Source organism: Macaca thibetana, chromosome 2 (genome assembly GCF_024542745.1).
Source record: "Macaca thibetana thibetana isolate TM-01 chromosome 2, ASM2454274v1, whole genome shotgun sequence".
Lineage (NCBI taxonomy): Eukaryota > Metazoa > Chordata > Mammalia > Primates > Cercopithecidae > Macaca > Macaca thibetana.
In genome coordinates, this window is record NC_065579.1 from 41,863,070 (window position 1) to 41,882,160 (window position 19,091).

Below are 19,091 nucleotides of genomic sequence, written 5' to 3' on the forward strand. Positions count from 1 at the left end.
GATGGAGATTGAGAATCCATAAATATTCCCTGAAGGCTGCAGAACTGGGTTCAGATTCAGTGTCCAGGCACTGAAGGCCCCCTCGGTCTGGCCCTGTCTTCACCTTCCGGCCACTTGGGCCAGATCCCACTCACTGACACTTTCCAATCACTATGCTTGTGCGAGTCCCACTTGCTCTCACACCCTTAACCCTGACTACCTGGCTCAAGGCCGGTGTCTGCCTCCCACCCTGCCGTCATCTTTCTGGCACTTTCTGCCCACGACAGCCACTTTGTACATGTCCCAAGGCTGTCCAAAGGTGTTCTCTTTTTGTGATAACCGCATCTCACAGGTGCCTAGAGATTTCCAACAGACAAAGCACATCCACAAGACACATCATTTATTTCTCACTGCAACCCTACAAAGTAGGGATTACTGTCCCTACTCTGCAGATGAGCCTCAGAGAAGTTGCCGCAGTGACTCTGATTTTAAATTACTAGTTTGTGGAGGCTGAACTTGCCTTACAGATTTGATGGGCTCGTGACGCAGGCTGTCTCCTCTACCACACCCTGAAAGATTCATGGCAAAGGCCTGTGGGCACAGGTGGGGCTACCAAGTGCCAGACTAGATGGGAGGGAAATGTGGCTCCCGCCCCGTTAGAAAAGTAAGTCTCCCCAAAGACATGGTTGTGGAGATGTATCACTAAATTTACAGCATTAGAAAGAGGGGTTTGCATGCCCAGATGTAGCCTTTGGCATTTAGGAACTAGACAGGGTCCTTGCAGCAAAGTCACCCTCTCTCCTAGAACAGGTGCTGTCGGCTCCCACATCCTCCTGTCCAGAGAGACCCTATGCCTCTGTGGCAGGAAGGAGAGAGGGTGGAGGGTCTGTCTGCAGCGTCAGCGGAGAAGGTAGCATGAGGCTGCATGAGAAGGAGAATGCATTCTGTCTCTGTGTGAGTCCGAGAGATGCCAAACAGGGAGCGGGGCTGCCCCAGCTCCACTGAGGGCCTGGCCGGGAAAGGCACCCTAAGGTTTAACTGCCTGGGTGGACGCCCTGCTCCAGCGTCTGGCTCCCCACGGCGGTCCCACAGCGCCACCTAGCGCCCACCGCCAGGAGAGCACGCGTCCCTCACTGCGCAGAGGAGGGCGCTGTCCAGGAACCCGCAGCACCTCCGAACTGGCCAGGTGCTCGCATGCCACCTCCAGTGCCTGCCGCTTGGCCCACACATGCCTTGTCCACGCTGTCCCTGCTCCTCACCTGCACCCAGGTGACCATCCCTGCCCTTCCTCTCTCAAGTGATTTTGGGGAACAAATGAAAAGGCCATAATGTAAAATGGTAAAGTGCTCTGCAAAGGCAGGACTGGGTACCACTCACTGAGAACCTTCTCTGCACCCCACGCTGCTAGACATTTCGTGAGGATTATCACTAAACCTCACGGCAACACCGAAAGGTGGGGATTATCAAGCCCATTTTACAGAAGAGAAATTGAGTTTCAGAGAAGTGGAGTAAAACATACAAATTCACCCCGCTAGTACAAGACAGAGCCGGGATTCACATTAATTCCAAAGCCCGTGGGTTCGTGGCTCCCCTGGGAAGAACCATGGCTATTATCGTCATTGCATTCTTAGAGCTGCTGCTGCAGTGGAAGAACACAGGCCCTTCCAACACACCGATGTGGGTTCAAACCACTTGCCGCTCAGCAGCTGCTTGGGCTTGGACAGGCCACGCACCACCCCACAGCCCCACCTCGCACCTCCTTCCCAGAAGCGTCCTCCCCTCTTGCCACACCTCAATGATCTCTTCCTCTAGGGAGGCCTCCCCCACTGAGCACCCAGCTCTCGGGGTGAGGGGGCTCGTTGTCCCCTGGTCTCCTGCCGCCCTGCTAGGAGCTCCAAACTATCTGATGCCAGGCTGTCATGTTGTCCCCATCGTCACCCCCTCCTATGTCAGCATCACCTCCCCTCAGCTGTGCTGGGGCCTCCTCACAGTACACGGGCCCAACATGCGGCAGCACTCCACAGGTACTCTGCAGGGCAGTCTAGAAACATGCCCACACGTTCTTTCACACTTGTCCCTTCAAAAAGTGGAGTCTAATTCATCTCTCCTTGAATACTGGTCAGCCTTAGCAACTTGCTTCTACTGGATAAAGTGAGATGGGAGTGATGGTGTGTGATTTCCAAGACCAGGTGAGAACAGGTGATATGGCTTTGGACTGGCTCTCTCTCTCCTAAGATGCTGACTCTTGGAATCCAGCCACCAGGATGTGAAGAAGTGCAGACCACACAGAGAAGCCATGTGTAGGTATTCTGCCTGACAGCCCCCACTCAGCTGATGAGATCTCAGCTGACAGCCAGCATCCACTGGCAAACATATGACAAATGAGCCTTTGGATAATCACAGGCACAGCCTTTGAGCTGCTCCAGTTGGTACACGAGAGGGCAGAGATGAGCTGTCCCCACCAAGCCCTACCCAAATTTCAGATTCATGAGCAAAATAAATGCTGCCAAGTTTTGGAGAGTTGGTTACAGTGCAGTGGACAACCAGAACATTCTGCTAACTTGCACAATTGTGAGCAGTCACTAAGTACTGAGCACACACAAGGGTGAACTGTGGGCTCTGTCCGCCCCTCAGGTCCTTATCATTGCTGCTCTCCAATTCTTAGAAGGGCTGGTTCTTCTCATCCTTGCCTGGAGGCCTGGGCCCTGCTCTCCTAATCCTACTCATCATTATTAATTTATTTGTTCATTTATTCGATGGGGTTTTTTTTTTGTTTTTTTTTGTTTTGTTTTTTGAGACGGAGTCTTGCTGTGTCACCCAGGCTGGAGTGCAGTGGCATGATCTTGGCTCACTGCAACCTCTGCCTCCCAATTTCAAGCAATCCTCATGCCTCAGCCTCTCGAGTAGCTGGGATGACAGGCGCGTGCCACCTTGCCCGGCTAATTTTTGTATTTTTAGTAGAAATGGGGTTTCACCATGTTAGCCAGGCTGGTCTCACACTCTTGACCTCAGGTAATCTGTCTGCCTTGGTCTCCCAAAGTGCTGGGATGACAGGCATGAGCCACTGCACCTGGCCCATTTATTCAATGGCTGTTTATTGAGCTTCTACTATGTGTCAAACACACCGATGTCTGCTGAAGGTATAGTGCTAAAGGCTCTGCCCTCATGGAGCCTTTAGTCAGGAAGGTAAAATAGATAATAACCAAGTAAACTAACAATTATTTAACTAAACTGTTCATAAGCACTCTAAATGCAGGGCTAGGATACTATGACAGCATGTAACAGGGGAACCTGCCTTAGTTTTGCTACTCACCTCTCTGCAGCCCGCCTCATCCTTTAGCTCACCCCAGCCATTCATTAGGAAATTCTCTAACATGGAGACCCTCCATCCTAGATATTCAGTGGCAGTTCCAATTTCTTGGACTTTCATGCTTTTTATAATTGCTTTATGATTTGTATTACTTTGTGAGTCCTCATCAACTATAGTTTTTAAACCAGAAGAAAAATATCCTTTGAAAATTCTAGGTCTAGAAAATGCATGGCCTGCAATCTTAAATTACTCCCTAATGGTATCATTGAGGTGTTTTTGTCCTGCCGACTTCATTCAGGAGGACTTCCACTTCCAAGCAAGATGGAGGAACAGGGACCAGACTTACCTGAAATAAGGAAACAAAATTGGCAAAATATATAAAACTGGTTTTTAAGATACTGGACAGTGGCTTGAAATGAAGGTCAGTGATTCCTGAAAGAGAGGATACAAAGAAGAGGATCCCTACCATTTTCACAACTTACTGCCTTGAGGGACTTTCCAGGTGACGGCACAGAGAGGGGAATCCAGGCAGAGCCTAGAAAACTCCCTGCATTCAGGAGATAACACTGAGTGCTCAGGGAGACCAAGGTGGCTAGGGTTTGCTAATCAGAGTACCAAACAGACAGAGAGCTACACACAGAGAGAGCTCAGGATCTGTAAAGGGTCCTCATCAATTACTCAGCAGAGTACTGATCAGAGCATGTGCATAAAGAAACTACCTGAGAGCTGTGGGTCAGGGAAGGCATCCAGGAGGATTAGGAACAGTGGACAGTACACACACACAGAGTGCTGAAAATAGTGCCTGGTTCCACCAACAAGAATGGAACGACTCCTAAACTGTGGGGCATTGGGTAGAATCTTTGTAAAGGTCTTGCCTCAGTAATGGGAAATAAATAGCTCTAAACGGAGCACTGCTCCAGACCCACCCAACAAATTGTAAAGGAATATCCAAAAAAACCCAAATGTTTCCAATTTGCTCAACTACACTCTGGACAAGAATATCTATAAGAATACCAAAAAAACGTAGCACCCAACAAAGTAAAATTCATAATGTGTGACATCCAAACAAAGATTAACAGGCACATAAAAGCAGAAAAAACATAATGCATCATGAGAATTAGTTAATGTAAACTAACCCAGAACTGACACACACATAGAATTAGCAGGGAAGAACATGAAAAGTGATTATAACTGTATTCCATCTCTTTTAAAAGTTAAGCATAAACCTAGAACTTACAAAAAATGCCTAAATCAAAACTTCTAGAGATGGACACTACAATCTCTGAGATAAAAACACACTGGGTGGGATTAACATCAGATGAGACATAGAAGAAAAGATTAATGAATTTGAAACCACAGCAATAGAAACCATTCAGAATGAAACACGCATAGACACGGAAGAAGAAAAGATTAATGAATTTGAAACCACACAAATAGAAATAGTTCAGAATGAAACATGCATAGAGAAAATAATTTTTTTGACAAAGTGGAAAGAGCATCAGTAAGCTGTGGGACAACTTCAGGTAGCCTAACATATATGTAATTGAGTCCCCAAAGGACATCACGAGATGGGAAAGTGAACCCAAATTTTTTGAAGAAATAGTGGACAAAAATTTTACAAGTTTGATGAAAACTATACATCTACTGATTTCAAGAAGCTCAATGAATCTCAAGCACAAGAAACATGAAGAAAACTGCAGAAAGGCACATCATAATCAAATTATTCAAAGCCAATTATAATAAGAAAAATCTTAAAATCTGACAGAGGGAAAATAATAGACACATCACATATAGAGAAACAAAAGGATGACAACAGATTTCTCGTCCGAAATCATGCAAGAAAGAAGACATTGGAGCCACGTAGTCTTATGATTCAGCAATTGCACTCCTAAGTATTTACCTGAATAAGTTGAAAATGTATGTCTGCACAGAAACCTGCACATGAATGTTTATAGCAGGTTTATTCATAATTGCTAAAAATCAAAAGCAACCAAGATTTTTTTAGTAGGTGAATAAACAAACTGTGATACATCTAGATAATGGAATACGATTCAGCAATTTATAAAATGAGCTATCTAGTCACAAAAAATATGGAGAAACCTTAAATGCATATTTACTAAGTGAAAAAGGGCAGTCTGAAAAGGCTACCTACTATATGATTTCAACCATAGGACATTCTGGAAAAAGCAAAACTTTAGAGACAGTGATAAGATCAGTGGTTGCGAGAGGTTGAAGGGGAGGAAAAACAGGATGAAGAGGTGAAGCACGGGGGATTTTTGGCCAGTAGAACTATTCTGAATGATACTTCACTGATGGATATTTAACATCATGCATTTATCAAAGCTCTAGAACTGTACAACACAAAGAGTGAACACTAATGCAAACTATGGACATTGACTTAGAATACTGTACTAATATTGGTTTATCAATGCTAACAAATGCACCACACTAATGCAAGATGTTAATAATAGGGGAAACTATGTGTGTCTGTTGGGGGAAGAGGCTGTATATGGGAACTCTCTGTACTTTTTCTCAATTTTTCTGTAAATCTAAGTCTTCTCTAAAAGAATATACTAAAATAAAAATATTGGCTTTTTAAACAAGATATAATAAAAAGATAATTGTTTAAACAAGAATAGTAACTGCATTACAGGCTTTATAATATATGTAAAAGTAAAATATATGATAAATAGAATGAAGGCTAGGAGGGAAAACCAGAAGTATACTGTTGTAAGTTCTTACCTGTGAAGTGTTATACTATCACATGAAAGCAGACTGTGTAAGAAATAGTTACTGTAAATCCTAAAACAACGTCTAGAATGAAAATATGATAACACAATAAAGGATATAAAATGGAATTTTAAAAATTCAACTAATTTGGAAGAAAACAGAAAAAGAGGAAAAATAAAGCAATAAGAGTTTGGGCAAATAAAAACCAAATAATAAGATGATAGTGAAAAGCCTTCGCACAAAGTAAACTTTAGACCTAAATGGCTTCACTGGTGAATTCTACCAAATATTTAAGAAAGAAATAATATTAATTCTACACAACTGTTCCCCCAAATTAAAGAGGATGAAAGACTTTCTGATTTAGCCTGTGGCTAATATTACTCCAATACCAAAGCCAGACAAAAAAAGTGAAGAAAAGATAACTGCAGACTAGTATCTTTTATGAATGTAGAGTAAAAATTCTAAAAATATTTCATCAAATTAATCCAATAATATATAAAGAAGTATTATATGTCCTTCTCAAGTGGAGTTCATCCCAGGAATATAGTTGGATTAACCTACAGAAACCCCACGAAGGATAAAAGTAACACCCCATGCTTATCTTAAAAGATGCTGAAAAGGCATTTGATAAAACCCAACATCATTCCTGATTAAAAAAAAAAAACTCTCAACAAACTAGAAGTAAAAGGGAATTTCTGCAACCTGACAAAGGACAAAAACCTACAGCTGAAAAACCCACAGACGACATACTTAACCTAAAAACCAAATGCTCTTACTCTAAGATCAGGAACCAGACAAGGATGTCTGCTCTCATCACTGCTATTTAACATTCTCCCGGAGGTTCTAGTCAGTGTAACCAGGTCCTGCACCAGCCCTCCCAAGAAAAGAAAAAGAAAAAGAGGAAAACCTTTCCAGATTGAAAAGAAGAATAAGTTGTCTTTATTCACAGACAACATGTAAAACATCTGATATAATCTACTCACAATGAACCATGGATTTAAATGTAAAATATGAAACTATGAACTATGAAGGTTCTACAAGCCTCTAGAAAAAAAACATAGGAACCACTTTTTGTGACCTTAGGTTAAGCAAACGATGATCCATAAAAGAGCATGTTGATAAATTGGACTTCATCAAAATAAAAAACTTACCTTTAAAAGATATCGTTAAGAAAATACAAAGGTAAGCCACCAATGGGAGACAAATGTTCAAAAACATATTTTACTATTGGACTTGTATCCAGAATATACATATGTATATTCTGATATTTAAGAATTCATGAAATTAAAAAATAGAAAATCAAACAACTAGATTTCTAAAGTAGGCAAAAGATTTGAATAGATGAATCGATAAATGAATGGAAAATTAGCACATGAAAAGATGCTCCACATCAATAGTCATTAGACCAATGAAATTAAAAACCACAGTGAGATACCACAACACATATATTAGAAGGCTAACATTAAGAAGAATGACTATTTTAAGTGTTGATGAAGATGCTGAGGAAACAATACTCTCATATAATATGTTGATGGAGATGTAAAATGGTACAACTACTTTAGAAAAATGTGGGAGTTTCTTAAAAAGTTAAACACAGTCAACTATTCATTCCTAGATATTTACCCAAGAGAAATGAAAACATATGTGCAAAGACGTGTACACAAGTGTTTACAGGAGTTTTATTTGTCATAACCAAAGACTGGGAAAAACCCAAAAGCCCCTCGACAGATGAAAGGATCACAAGTTGTGGTCCATAAACCACAATAGATATTACTCAGCAGTAGAAAGGAACAAACTGCTGATACACATGACACCATGAGTGAATCTTAAAATAATTACGTTAGCTGGAAAAAGCCAGACAAAAGAGAATACAAACTTGTGGTGCCTTCATATGAAACTCTAGAAAATGCAAACTATCCATAGTGAAAGAGGGCAGTGGCCTCCAGGGGAGAGAGTTATTTGGGAAGAGCAGGAGGAAGGGATTACCTACCAAGTAGTACGAGGAAACTTTTGGGGTGATGGATATTTTCATTATCTTGACTGTGGTTACGGTTATATGGCAGACACATATGTCAAAACTTATCAAATTATGTGCTTTCAGTGTGTGAAGTTTGTTGTATGCCAATTATACCTGGATAAACCTATTTATTTATGTATTTATTTATATAAAAAAACAAAACTCCACTGGGAAATTGTTGAGGCTAGGGATATGTGTATTCTCTTTCCATATTTTCCACAGGGTGTGTCTCAGGTCTGAGTGTGCGGAAGGTGGCCAACAAATGTTTGATTACTTTCATCCCTACAGAATTACCAGCATAGAAGGAAACTCACTGAGCAAGGATGTTTACTGGTACAATTCAGCTGATGGGGAAATTGTGATTTGCTGAAGTAGCAAAAGTCACAAGGGGTGAGGGGACTTTGTTTGATCGTTCATTTCTCTGGACTGCTAGATCAAGTCAGTTCATTTCAACCTGGAACGTTTGCATCCCTGGACAGTTTCTAAAGGAGAGTGAATGCCACCCAGCATTCCTAAAGAATAAGATGAGATGGAACAAGAATGATCATGAGGAGGATGAGGATGAGAATGATGAAGATGATGATGATAGTAATAGTGATAATACTGTTTACCACTTGATGGCCACTGACTGTGTGCCAGAGCACCATCTGCTTCCTGTCTGTTCACCCTCACCCCAGGCCTATGTGGAAGTTGTTATCATCCCATCTTAAAGAGGAGGAACTAGTAGGTGGTGAGTAAAATGGGCTCATATAGCTAATAAGTTGCAGAGCTAGTATTTGAACCTATATCTGTCTGATTCCAAAGCCTGTGCTCCTACCATTAAGTGTATCCCATTCCCAAGCCATTATACACATGTGAACACATGTATTTCCACCTAAACACCCATGTAAGGCCACACACACACAGACACACACATGCTCAACCACACGTATACAAATGTACCTGCACACACATGGGTACACATACACACATGCACCTATTTGAACACACACATTTGCATGCATACAAAAATGGCCACACACATACACAAATGCATACACATGTGTCACTTGATCACACACACCTATGCACATACACACTTGCATGACACATACCGCTGAGCACCCACAAATGTGGTTGCCCATATACACAGGCACACACTTAGGGCATCCTAAGAACATACATTTTCCCTTTCTGGCTCTGGCTTTCTGCAAACAGCCATCACTGCATCCCTCTGCCAGCCTCTCCCAGCCCAGGCCCCAGGAATCGTCAAAACACTGAAGTCCTAAGTCTCAAGTGAAATTATGCCCGGGCCCCTGATCTGGGGGCTGCATGCAAGTCAGGGCAATCAGATACATCACATTTTCCCATGAAAGGAATTTCTGATGGGTTTATTAACCTTTGAAAATACCAATTCTTAGTCCGAGGGACTTCCCGAGTCCAGATCAAATTGAAAAATAACCTAGTGACAGACCACCCGGTTCTGAGCTGATGGGAATTACTTTCAACCCAGGCCAGCATGTCCTTTAGATGAAATGTTCCACATACCAAGCCTGACAGCAGCCAGCTCTTGGGAGCAGGGGAGCCAAGTGCCATCTATTACAGAACATATCCACGATCACTGTGTCATGGGGCCATTGCTCTGGGCCCAAGTCCCTGTGGGGGCAGCTGGGGTGGCAGGAAGCAGCCAGCGTCAGTGCCTTTGACATTTAGATCCCTGTGCTATAGGACAGAGGGTCTGCCTGTCATCACAGAGTGATGTAGCCTTGGCCCGTGGCAATCATTTTCTGTTTCAAGTGTTCAGTTTGGTGTAGGATTGTAGCACAATGGATGCTATCAGAAGAAAAAGGACAGAGTGTCACGTGGAAAATTGTTGATAAACTGATAACTCCAGGGTTAGAGGAACTGACTCATCCGCCCCCACTGTCTCGTGGTGGAGGACAGTCTCCCTCCTTCTCTCTTTTGGGCCACATTCTGGCTCAGAAGTCAAACTATGTAATTTCTGGAACTGTCGGTGTTTTTCTTCACCCCATAGAACACATGTGGAACAGAGCTTTTCTATCATAAGAGCTGCCAGGTACCTCAGAGTTCAGCCTTGTCACTGTGTGGAATAAATTGGGTGGTCATGCACAAGACCCTTAACTTCAGAGCCTCAGTTTATGCATATAAAAGATGGGAATATCAGTGCCTACCCTGTCTGTCTCACCCATTTGCCATGAAGACCAACAGGGCTGATGAGAAGACAGTGCACTCTGAGTGAGAGGGAAGGGGCTTGGGCCATCACATCTTCAACCATTCCCACCATCGTTCAAGGAGTTTTCGCTCAGACACACCCTCACACAGGCTTCCAGGAATGTCTTCAAATGTTTCCCCTCTTTCTCTGGAATTATCTCCTCTTCTGCACTGCTACTGACTGTCCCACTGCTCAGTGGGCTGCATCCCAGCCATATGCCCAGCCCTGGCAGATACTTCAAACTGCTCATTCCTGTGGTTCCCAACACAACCGTACCTCTTCTCGACCAATGATTTTGCTTTCCAATGCTCAGAAAAAGAGGGACAGAGAGGCAGGAAGGCTCTCTGATTCTCTCCCCCAAACATATCCACTCTAACCATCCTTAACTCCTGGCCTCCTGGTGCAAAGGCTCCTTGCATCTACTACCAATGCCTCCACTTAGAATCTTCCTCCCCTGAAGCTTCCTCAGGGATCCACAACATCACTTGTCCCTTCTCATTACTGGACCTTTGCTTTTTTCCTTGCTACCAGTCCCTTCTCAGCACACACAAAGGGGAATTTCGGCCATGGAATTTGTGTCTCTGTGGGAACATGTAAGAGGTTTGGACTTTAAATAGGGGGCAGAAGAATAAAAACTCTGGGTGAAGACAAAAGTGGGGTGGATGTGGACCTTTCAGGAGGCCTCAAGGATAGAGAATTGAAGACTATATAGAAGTCACATGAGTGTGGTTGCTGGAGACTGCAGGGGTTCTTGCATTGTCCAGACTGTCACCTTTCTTCCTTGGGCTCTGTTCTTCCTCTCTCCATTCCTCTCCCTGACTTTTATGCCCAAATCCCATCTTGAATTCTAAAAGCTCGGGATAAAATCAATGTCTTTTAAAAAACACAAGTCCAGACCCTGTTAAATCACTGAGAGTGGGATAAGGCACTCCCCACTGAGGCATCACTATGCTTTTGTTTTACAAATAATAGAAAACCATCCTTGCTCCACAGAGCTGTTGAAGATATGACCTAATGAATCCTAACAGTAGCTGCAGCCAGATAGCCTTGGGACTGTCAATCAGACGGTCAACCCTCCCCAACCCCCAGTGGTGAACAGGATCCCACCCAGGCCAATCAGCCTCTCTCACCAGGAACTTAGATTGGATGGAAGGCAGAGAGTTGGAACCAAGCCATTAGGACAGCAACCTCCTGGAGAGATCTCTTGAGTTCCTGCCTCTGGGGTTCTTGGAGCTGCCATCTTTCAAGTCCTTCTTGAGGCTTGGCTGTTGAGCTTTTTCTTAAATTCTGTGAGATATTCAGTATCCTTCCGATTACTTCCATTTCAGTTTTACTCAGGAAAGATTTGTTTCTTGCAACCAAAGTACCTCTGAATACCATCCTCAGAAAGTAACTGACTTGGGCACTGTGGCTCATGCCTGTAATTCCAGCACTTTGGCAGGCTGAGGTGGGCAGATCACTTGAGCCCAGGAGTTCAAGACCAGCCTGGACAACACAGAAATTAGCTGGGCATGGTGGTGTGCACTTGTAGTCTTAGCTACTTGGGAGGCTAAGGTGGGAGGATTGCTTGAGTCCAGGAGGCAGAGGTTGCAGTTAGCTGAGATCATGCTAATGCACTCCAGCCATGGTGACAAAGTAAGAAAGACTCTGTCTCAGAAGAAAAAAAAAAAAAGGAAAAGAAAAAAACAAAGTAACTGACTTGCTACCACACAACCTTCTCACACCATCTTTATGAAACACCGGACATCAGATCCTGAAAGTACTTTATTCTCAAAGTCTACAAAATAAGTATTGTCATTATGCCCGTTTTGCAGGTGAGGTACTGAGGCTCTGAAAAATGTGGCCATCTGTCCAAGGTTATAGCTTAAACCAGGAATCTTGGTTCCTCCATGTCAGTAAAACTCACTGTACCCCAAGTAAAAGACATCATTGAAAGGAAAGTGGGAGGCTCTCTGGCCAACACAGCACCTTTCTCCATCTCTCTCCACACATATTCTCCCATCTCTGCTTCTGAGGATCTGCTCCATTTTCCTGCCTTCCTCTGAAGAGTGGCTTTTCCCTGCTCGTTCATCAGTAGGCACATTGTTGAAAAAGGCTGCTTCAGCCCAAATCCTAAATACTTAGTTATTCACTTCAAGCTTCCACCATCAACGAGTCTATGTCTCGTAGCTTGAATTACTAAGAAAAAAACTGCTTGGTGCCTGGTCATCTGGGGTAGGCTGAAGAATGTCCTCCTACTTCCTCCCAAGTATACCTGCACTCTAATCCGTGGAACTTGTGGATGTTACCTTATATGGAAACATGGTCTTTGCAGATGTGATTAAGTTAAAGATTTTAAAATGGAGATTATCTTGGATTATCAGGGTGGGCCTTACATGCAATCACATACAGCCTTATAAGAAGAAAACAAAGGACGATTTGGCACAAATAGAAGAAGAGAAGCTGATGTGAAGATGGAGGCAGAGATTGAAATGATGCAGCCACAGGCAAAGGAATGCTTACAGTCATCAGAAATTGGAAGAGACAAGGGGCAGATTCTTCCCCAGAGATAGACTCTAAAGGGAGCAGAGCTCCCTTAATCTCAGCCCAGTAATACTGATTTCAGATTTCTCATGCAGAATTGTGAGAGAATACATTTCTGTTATTTTAAACCATAATATTTATGGTAGTTTGTTACAGCAGTCACAGGAAACTAATGCTAATACAGCAGCCAATGGATTCATTCATACTGCACTAAGTGTCCAATCAGCTGTGTCCAGGAGGATGTTTACAGGAAAAACATAGCCACTGAGGCCTGCTCTCTCAGCTATGGGAAGAAAGTAGAGGGTTGATTTTCAGAGAAAAGGCATGGGCTGGGAGACACCTGCATTCATCCTACCACTAGTCTCTGACACCTGCTATCATGTGTAAGCATTGGGATGTGCAGGGCAGCAGACTTGCCTAAATAGGCACCAAACCTAGTGCTCTCCCTTCCCCTCCCAAATAGGAAATGAGTTCATAAACAGCATGGTTAATGTTAATGCTGACTTGCGGGAAAATAGGTGAGGCTGGAAGGTGAGTCTATTCATTCAGCTAATTCAAACAAGAGTTTACTAACACCCTGTTTTGCCAGGCCTTGGGATAAGTGCTTAGCACAGGCACCAATCTATAGTCTAGAGAAAGATAAGACCTGCACATCCTGGATAGTTGGAAAAAATATAAAGAATCATTTAATCATTCATTTATTCAACAAAAGTTTACTGTGCACATAGATGTACTAGGCTAGGTGATATTGCAATAAAATATGTAGAGTCACTGTCTTCATGGGGTGAGAAAAAGAAATAAGCAGATAAATAGCAAAATAACAGATTGTAACACGGGCTATAAAGGAAAGGAGTAAGTAATGAGACAGAGAATCAGGTGTATGAATTGGCAGTGGCAAGTGGTGGTGGTGGTAATCGGGGCTTGGAATCAGAAGTTAGATTTAGGGTGCGTGTGAGCAGTGTGGATGGAGAAATTTAAAAAGTAGTTGGATTTAAACCTGAGGATGGGGGAGAAGTTTTGAGCAGGAAGTGGAATACATAAATTATTTATTTATTTGAGACAGAGTCTCACTCTGTCACCCAGGCTAGAGTGTTTGTTTGTTTGTTTATTTGAGATGGAGTCTTTCTTTGTCACCTGGGCTGGAGTGTAATGGCATGATCTTGGCTCACTGCAACCTTTGTCTCCTGGGTTCAAGCGATTCTCCTGCCTCAGCCTCCCGAGTAGCTGGGATTACAGGCACCCACCAGCATGCCTGGCTAATTTTTGTATTTTTAGTAGAGACGCGGTTTCACCACGTTGGCCAGGCTGATCTCGAACTCCTGACCTCAGGTGATCCTCCCGCCTTGGCCTCCCAAACTGCTGGGATTACAGGCATGAGCCACCGCGCCTGGCTGGAAATTTGTTACTTAGAACGGTGGAAACGGGTAGGAAAAAGAGCATATAGGGAAAAAGGTGTAAGTTTTAACTTTATGCACAGGGAAGGACATAAAACACCATCTGCTTGTGAATAAGTGGTTTAGAAGAAACAATCTACAAGGGCCCGGAAGACTTCCGGCCCTCTCCGCCTTTAACTAGACTACATTTCCCAGAATGCTGCAAGAACCGGGCGTGACTCGGAAATCCCTCCCAGCCACCTCCGGCGCAAGTGGCCGCTGATAATCATGGCGCCCCTCAGAACCACTGTGTCGCTGTGGAACCTCCTGAGGGGTTCTCCAGGCATGAAAAGGGTCTGTTTCCGGGCTCGAATCCAGCCCTGGCACGGTGGCCTGCTCCAACCGCTACCTTGCTCTTTCGAGGTGGGGCTGCCACGCTGCCGGTTCAGCTCCGAGGCCGGTAAGTGACCTTCCGGACTTTCGCTGGGGCGTTCTTCTGGGAGACGTAGATCCTGTTTCTGGCAGGCGAAAACCACGCGGTAGCCTCTGCGACACGTGTCGTAGCGCTTCCTCAGATTCGGCTGTCTTCCTTCTGTACCTGTGGAGTTTGTCCTCACCTGCATACCTGTTCATTCGTTCACTCACTCAGCTACAGTGCCTGAGTTCCGCTCCTTGCAGAGTACTCTGCTAAGCCCCGTGGGATATGGCAAACTAAGACTGACACAGACCTTTCCCTATGGGAACTCACGTCCATGGGGAATTGGCAGTGCAGTGTGACCCAGGCTGTGATAGGGGACGCACACAGGAGAGGCACTCAAACTAGGTTGGAAGGTCAGGGAAGGGTTCCTGGCAAATATGACCAAAGCGAGTGCTGGTTAGCCATGCTAAGGAGAAAGCAAGAAGCTTCTCAAGCATAAGAGACAATAGCAGATGTCCAGAAATGAGACTGAGCACAGATATTTGGGAACCCATTTTGGAGGCAGGATTGATAAGGCTTGATTAAGGCTTTGGATATGAGTTTAAAGGGACAAATTAGGATTGTTTCTTAAGTTTTTGACTGGAATAGAGGTTTGTCCCATTTACACCAAGATGGAGAAGATTAATTGTTGGAACCGTTATTTTGGGGCGGGGGGTACTGCAGGAGTAGATGAGATCAGGAGATGGGAAAGGAGGCAGAATTAAACCTATTTGGGACACATTAAATTTGAGGTGACTTTGAGAGTCATCTGTTCAGTATGGAGTTAGATATAAAGTGAGGAACATCGGAGTAAAAATGGTAACTAAAGCTGAGCGAATGGGTGAGACTGAGGAGAGAGTAGTGTTGAGCACCTGCTGTGTGCTGGATACCCTAAGGAACTCTGGGTGCCAGAGATGAGTATTACACAAGGTTCTGGTCTTCATAGAGCACATCACTTAGTGAGAGACATAGTGTAAGTAAGCAGACCATCTTAACATGTTTTCTAAATGATGTTGGAAGCCATTCGTGAATTTTAAGCTTGGGAGTAATCTTGATTACATTTTAAAGAGATTACTCTGGTTGCTCTGTGGAGAATGATCTGTAGTGGGGCCAGAATGGAGAAAGGGAGGCTGATGCAAGAGATGAGGATGGCCTTGACTAGAGTAGTAGCAGTGGGAAATGGAGGATTAAAATGAGATTTATGAAGGCAAACAATCAGTATATTCTCTGCCAGTGTTTTTGTTTTGTTTTGTTTTGTTTTTTTGTAAAATGGGGATAATCGTAGTGTTACCTCGTGGGTTGTTGTGAGTATTAAATGGGCTGAATGTGTAAAGTACTTAGTTCAGTCAGTATTGGCATGTAGTAAATAGCTAATAAATGGTAGCTCTTATAATTACTGTTATTATTACTACAGCTATTTGATTACTATTGTTATTACTATTGCTATTGGCTAGATCTGGAGGATCAGGGAGAATTTAGGAATGACTAAGATTTCTGGCCTGTATGACCTACTGGATGATGCTGAAATAGGGAACAGTAGAAAATGCAGGTTTGAGACAAGGGAAAGTTGATGGGTTCTGACTTGGCAGTATTCAAGTACATGAGAGAGCTTGGGTAATTGGATGGAAGGTGATCTTTGCTGGAGATTCAGATTTTAGAGTTTCTGGCATATAAAGGTAATTGAAGTCATGGGAGGATAGGAGAAATCATCGAGTAGGAATCTGAGAAGGGAGAAAAGGACATCGTTCAGAATCTGTAGGGATACCAACATTTGTAGGACTGGGAGAGGAAGAGGTGACTAGGAACAAATGACTTTTTCTTTCTTTTTTGCTAATGGAAATGGAAGTAGAAGTTAGGCAAAGCAGTAGGCAAACTGCATGAGGCAGAGCTAAGATTTGATTCTCTGCTTATGTCAAAGGCTCTTCCATAATACCACACGGCCTCTTCAGTATCATGTCCAGTGAACCAAGTCTCTTTTTCCTAGCTGCAGTCTCTTAGCCTAGACTTTACCTCCCTTTTTTCTCTACCATGATTAGGCTCTTTGGACGCTTTCTTTGACCCTGTCACGCCCATCCCTAGTTCAGGCTATGCTGAGTTTCTTCCTCTGCAATCACCCAAGCCCCATACTTCTCCTGTATACCATACCTCTCACATTATGTCTCCCCACACCTCCCACTTACACCGAGGAGCACTATGATAAATTGGAAACCATCTAGGATCCAGAACCAGACAAACCTTGGTTTAAATTTTGACTCTATCACTTAATAGCTAGTTGTCTTTTGGTAGGCTTCAGCATCCTCATTTATGAAATTGGGTTTATCAGTACGTATTTTGTGAGTGGTTATAAGCATTCCTGAAAATGTATGTTATATCTGCCATATAGGAGACAACTCTGTAAGTGGCAGCAACCATTACAGTTATTACATTAATTACTTTATTCCTGTTACTTCCTCTAATAGCCTGTCCTTTTGGCAGAGACTGAGTCTATCTCCTTATCGTAATGAAAGATCAGTAAATCTTAAATGAAGAAATGAATGAATGCATCTCATAGGTATTAGCATTTTGCAGTGCCAAGGTAGACATTGTGCTAATGCTTTTTATTGTTAACTTACTTTTCTATTTAGAAGTCTTGTTAGCTTGTTGTTTTTGTCAGCTTCTTATTTACTAAAGTCCATTTTAGCAGAATCTGGTAGCCCAGAGACCAAGAAACCTACATTTATGGATGAGGAAGTTCAAAGCATACTCACAAAAATGACAGGCTTGAACTTGCAGAAGACTTTTAAACCAGCTGTACAAGAACTGAAGCCACCAACCTATAAGCTAATGACTCAGGCACAGTTGGAAGAGGTACGTGAATGCAGGAATATTGTTAGAATACCTTTCTTTAAGGGGTTAAACAACATTTCTAGAGGCCCCTCCAGATGCTTATAGCTATTCTTCCATAGGCACTAGTGAAAGGTAGTACCAGGCATAGGACTGAGAAAAGAAATGTGAGTAGTCAGCCAGAGAGGGGCAGGGAACATGGCTGGAATTGAGCAGACTAGGGCGTATGGATCAGGTCTGGGTATTCAGAGAGTATCCTCTGTCCTCTCAAGCCAGCCTGAGCACCCTTCCTTTGTCCTGCTTGCTCCAGCTTCCTTCCTGGAGAAACATCTACTGTGATCTGCCTTGGAGCTGAAGCTTTGGGGATACTGTGAGATCCTACATGGAAACAGGATGTTTTCCAGGCACCAGTGTCCTCCTCAGTACCATGGGTACTGCTTTGTGGAAAACACTTTGATGTATGAATACGTAAAGCATTAATACTCATCTTTCTGATTCAAAAGTAATTTATAGTCAGCAAAATATATATCTCTCTCTCCAGTAGTAGACTACATGAAGAGTAAAAGTCCCCCTTTTCACCTCCTAGAGGTAACCGCTGTTAACAGTATGGAATGAAGCAGTGTAGTCAGTGGTTAAGAGAATGGGCTTTGAAGTTGGGTTGTCTAGGTTCAAATACCAGTGCTGCAATTTCCTAGCAATTTACTTAACATCTGTGTGCCTCTGGTTTTTCTTATGTAAAATGTAGATGATAACAATTGCACCTAACTCATAAGGTAATTGAGGCCATTAAATGAGCCAAATACATTGAGACTATTTGAACAATATCTGGCCATAGTAAGCACCCAAAAACCGCATTCTTTTATTCTGTTTCGAGCAGCTTTTGTAGCCTGGCTTTGCTCAAAGCATTCCTTTGTGGTTTTGATAATGGTTGAGCCTATAGCTGGTGGTCTCAGCCACATCGCAGAGGCAAAGGCCAGGGCTCACAAGTCCAGGTTTGGTGTTTTACTCACTGATTTGTGGCTACAGCTTCTTTTCTTTGAAGTTTTTTGCATTTTTTATTAGTATCTGCTTTTGTCAGATGATCCTTCTGTTATGTAACCTTGTGGCTTTCCTTAATAAATATTTTCTTTCATTAGGCTACAAGACAGGCAGTTGAGGCAGCTAAAGTACGATTAAAAATGCCACCGGTTCTGGAAGAGCGAGTACCAATAAATGATGTGTTAGCTGAAGATACGATTTTGGAAGGAACAGAAACAACCAAATATGTGTTTACTGATATATCATATAGCATACCACACCGGGTGAGTATATGTCTACTTGCAAAATGATCTTTGTTTGAAATACCATGTGGAGAAGGGCTTGAGAGATGATGTGACCTGGCTGTCTCTGATGTGTCCAAACCAGATTTCCTCTGACTGGGTGAGACCCTTCTGGAAGACACACTATAAGAGGCATGAGAAATGCAGACCAGCCCCATGTTATGATGCTACCATTTCTCAGCAGATAATAGGCACAATATTTTCCAGATTCCAGATGTGCTGAGGCAGAACAAGGGGTACACAGATACAGACAGAAACCCATCCCAAACCACAAATGGATAAAAATCTATAAGGCAGTGGAATCTGGAGACTCTTTTTGCCTAAGTTAGATGGATTTCTTTAGCTGAA

The 19,091-nt window shown here is 43.2% G+C and overlaps 1 protein-coding gene across 1 annotated transcript in view; it reads left to right on the plus strand.

The window, feature by feature from the left end:
* Positions 1-19,091, plus strand: part of MRPS22 (mitochondrial ribosomal protein S22) — a 601,324-nt gene that overhangs the window by 573,932 nt on the left and 8,301 nt on the right. The window contains exons 2-4 of the mRNA XM_050779715.1: positions 14,410-14,604; positions 17,282-17,448; positions 18,561-18,725. Coding sequence (XP_050635672.1) covers positions 14,433-14,604; positions 17,282-17,448; positions 18,561-18,725 — 504 coding nt within the window. The 5' untranslated portion in view covers positions 14,410-14,432. The remainder of the gene's footprint in view (positions 1-14,409; positions 14,605-17,281; positions 17,449-18,560; positions 18,726-19,091) is intronic.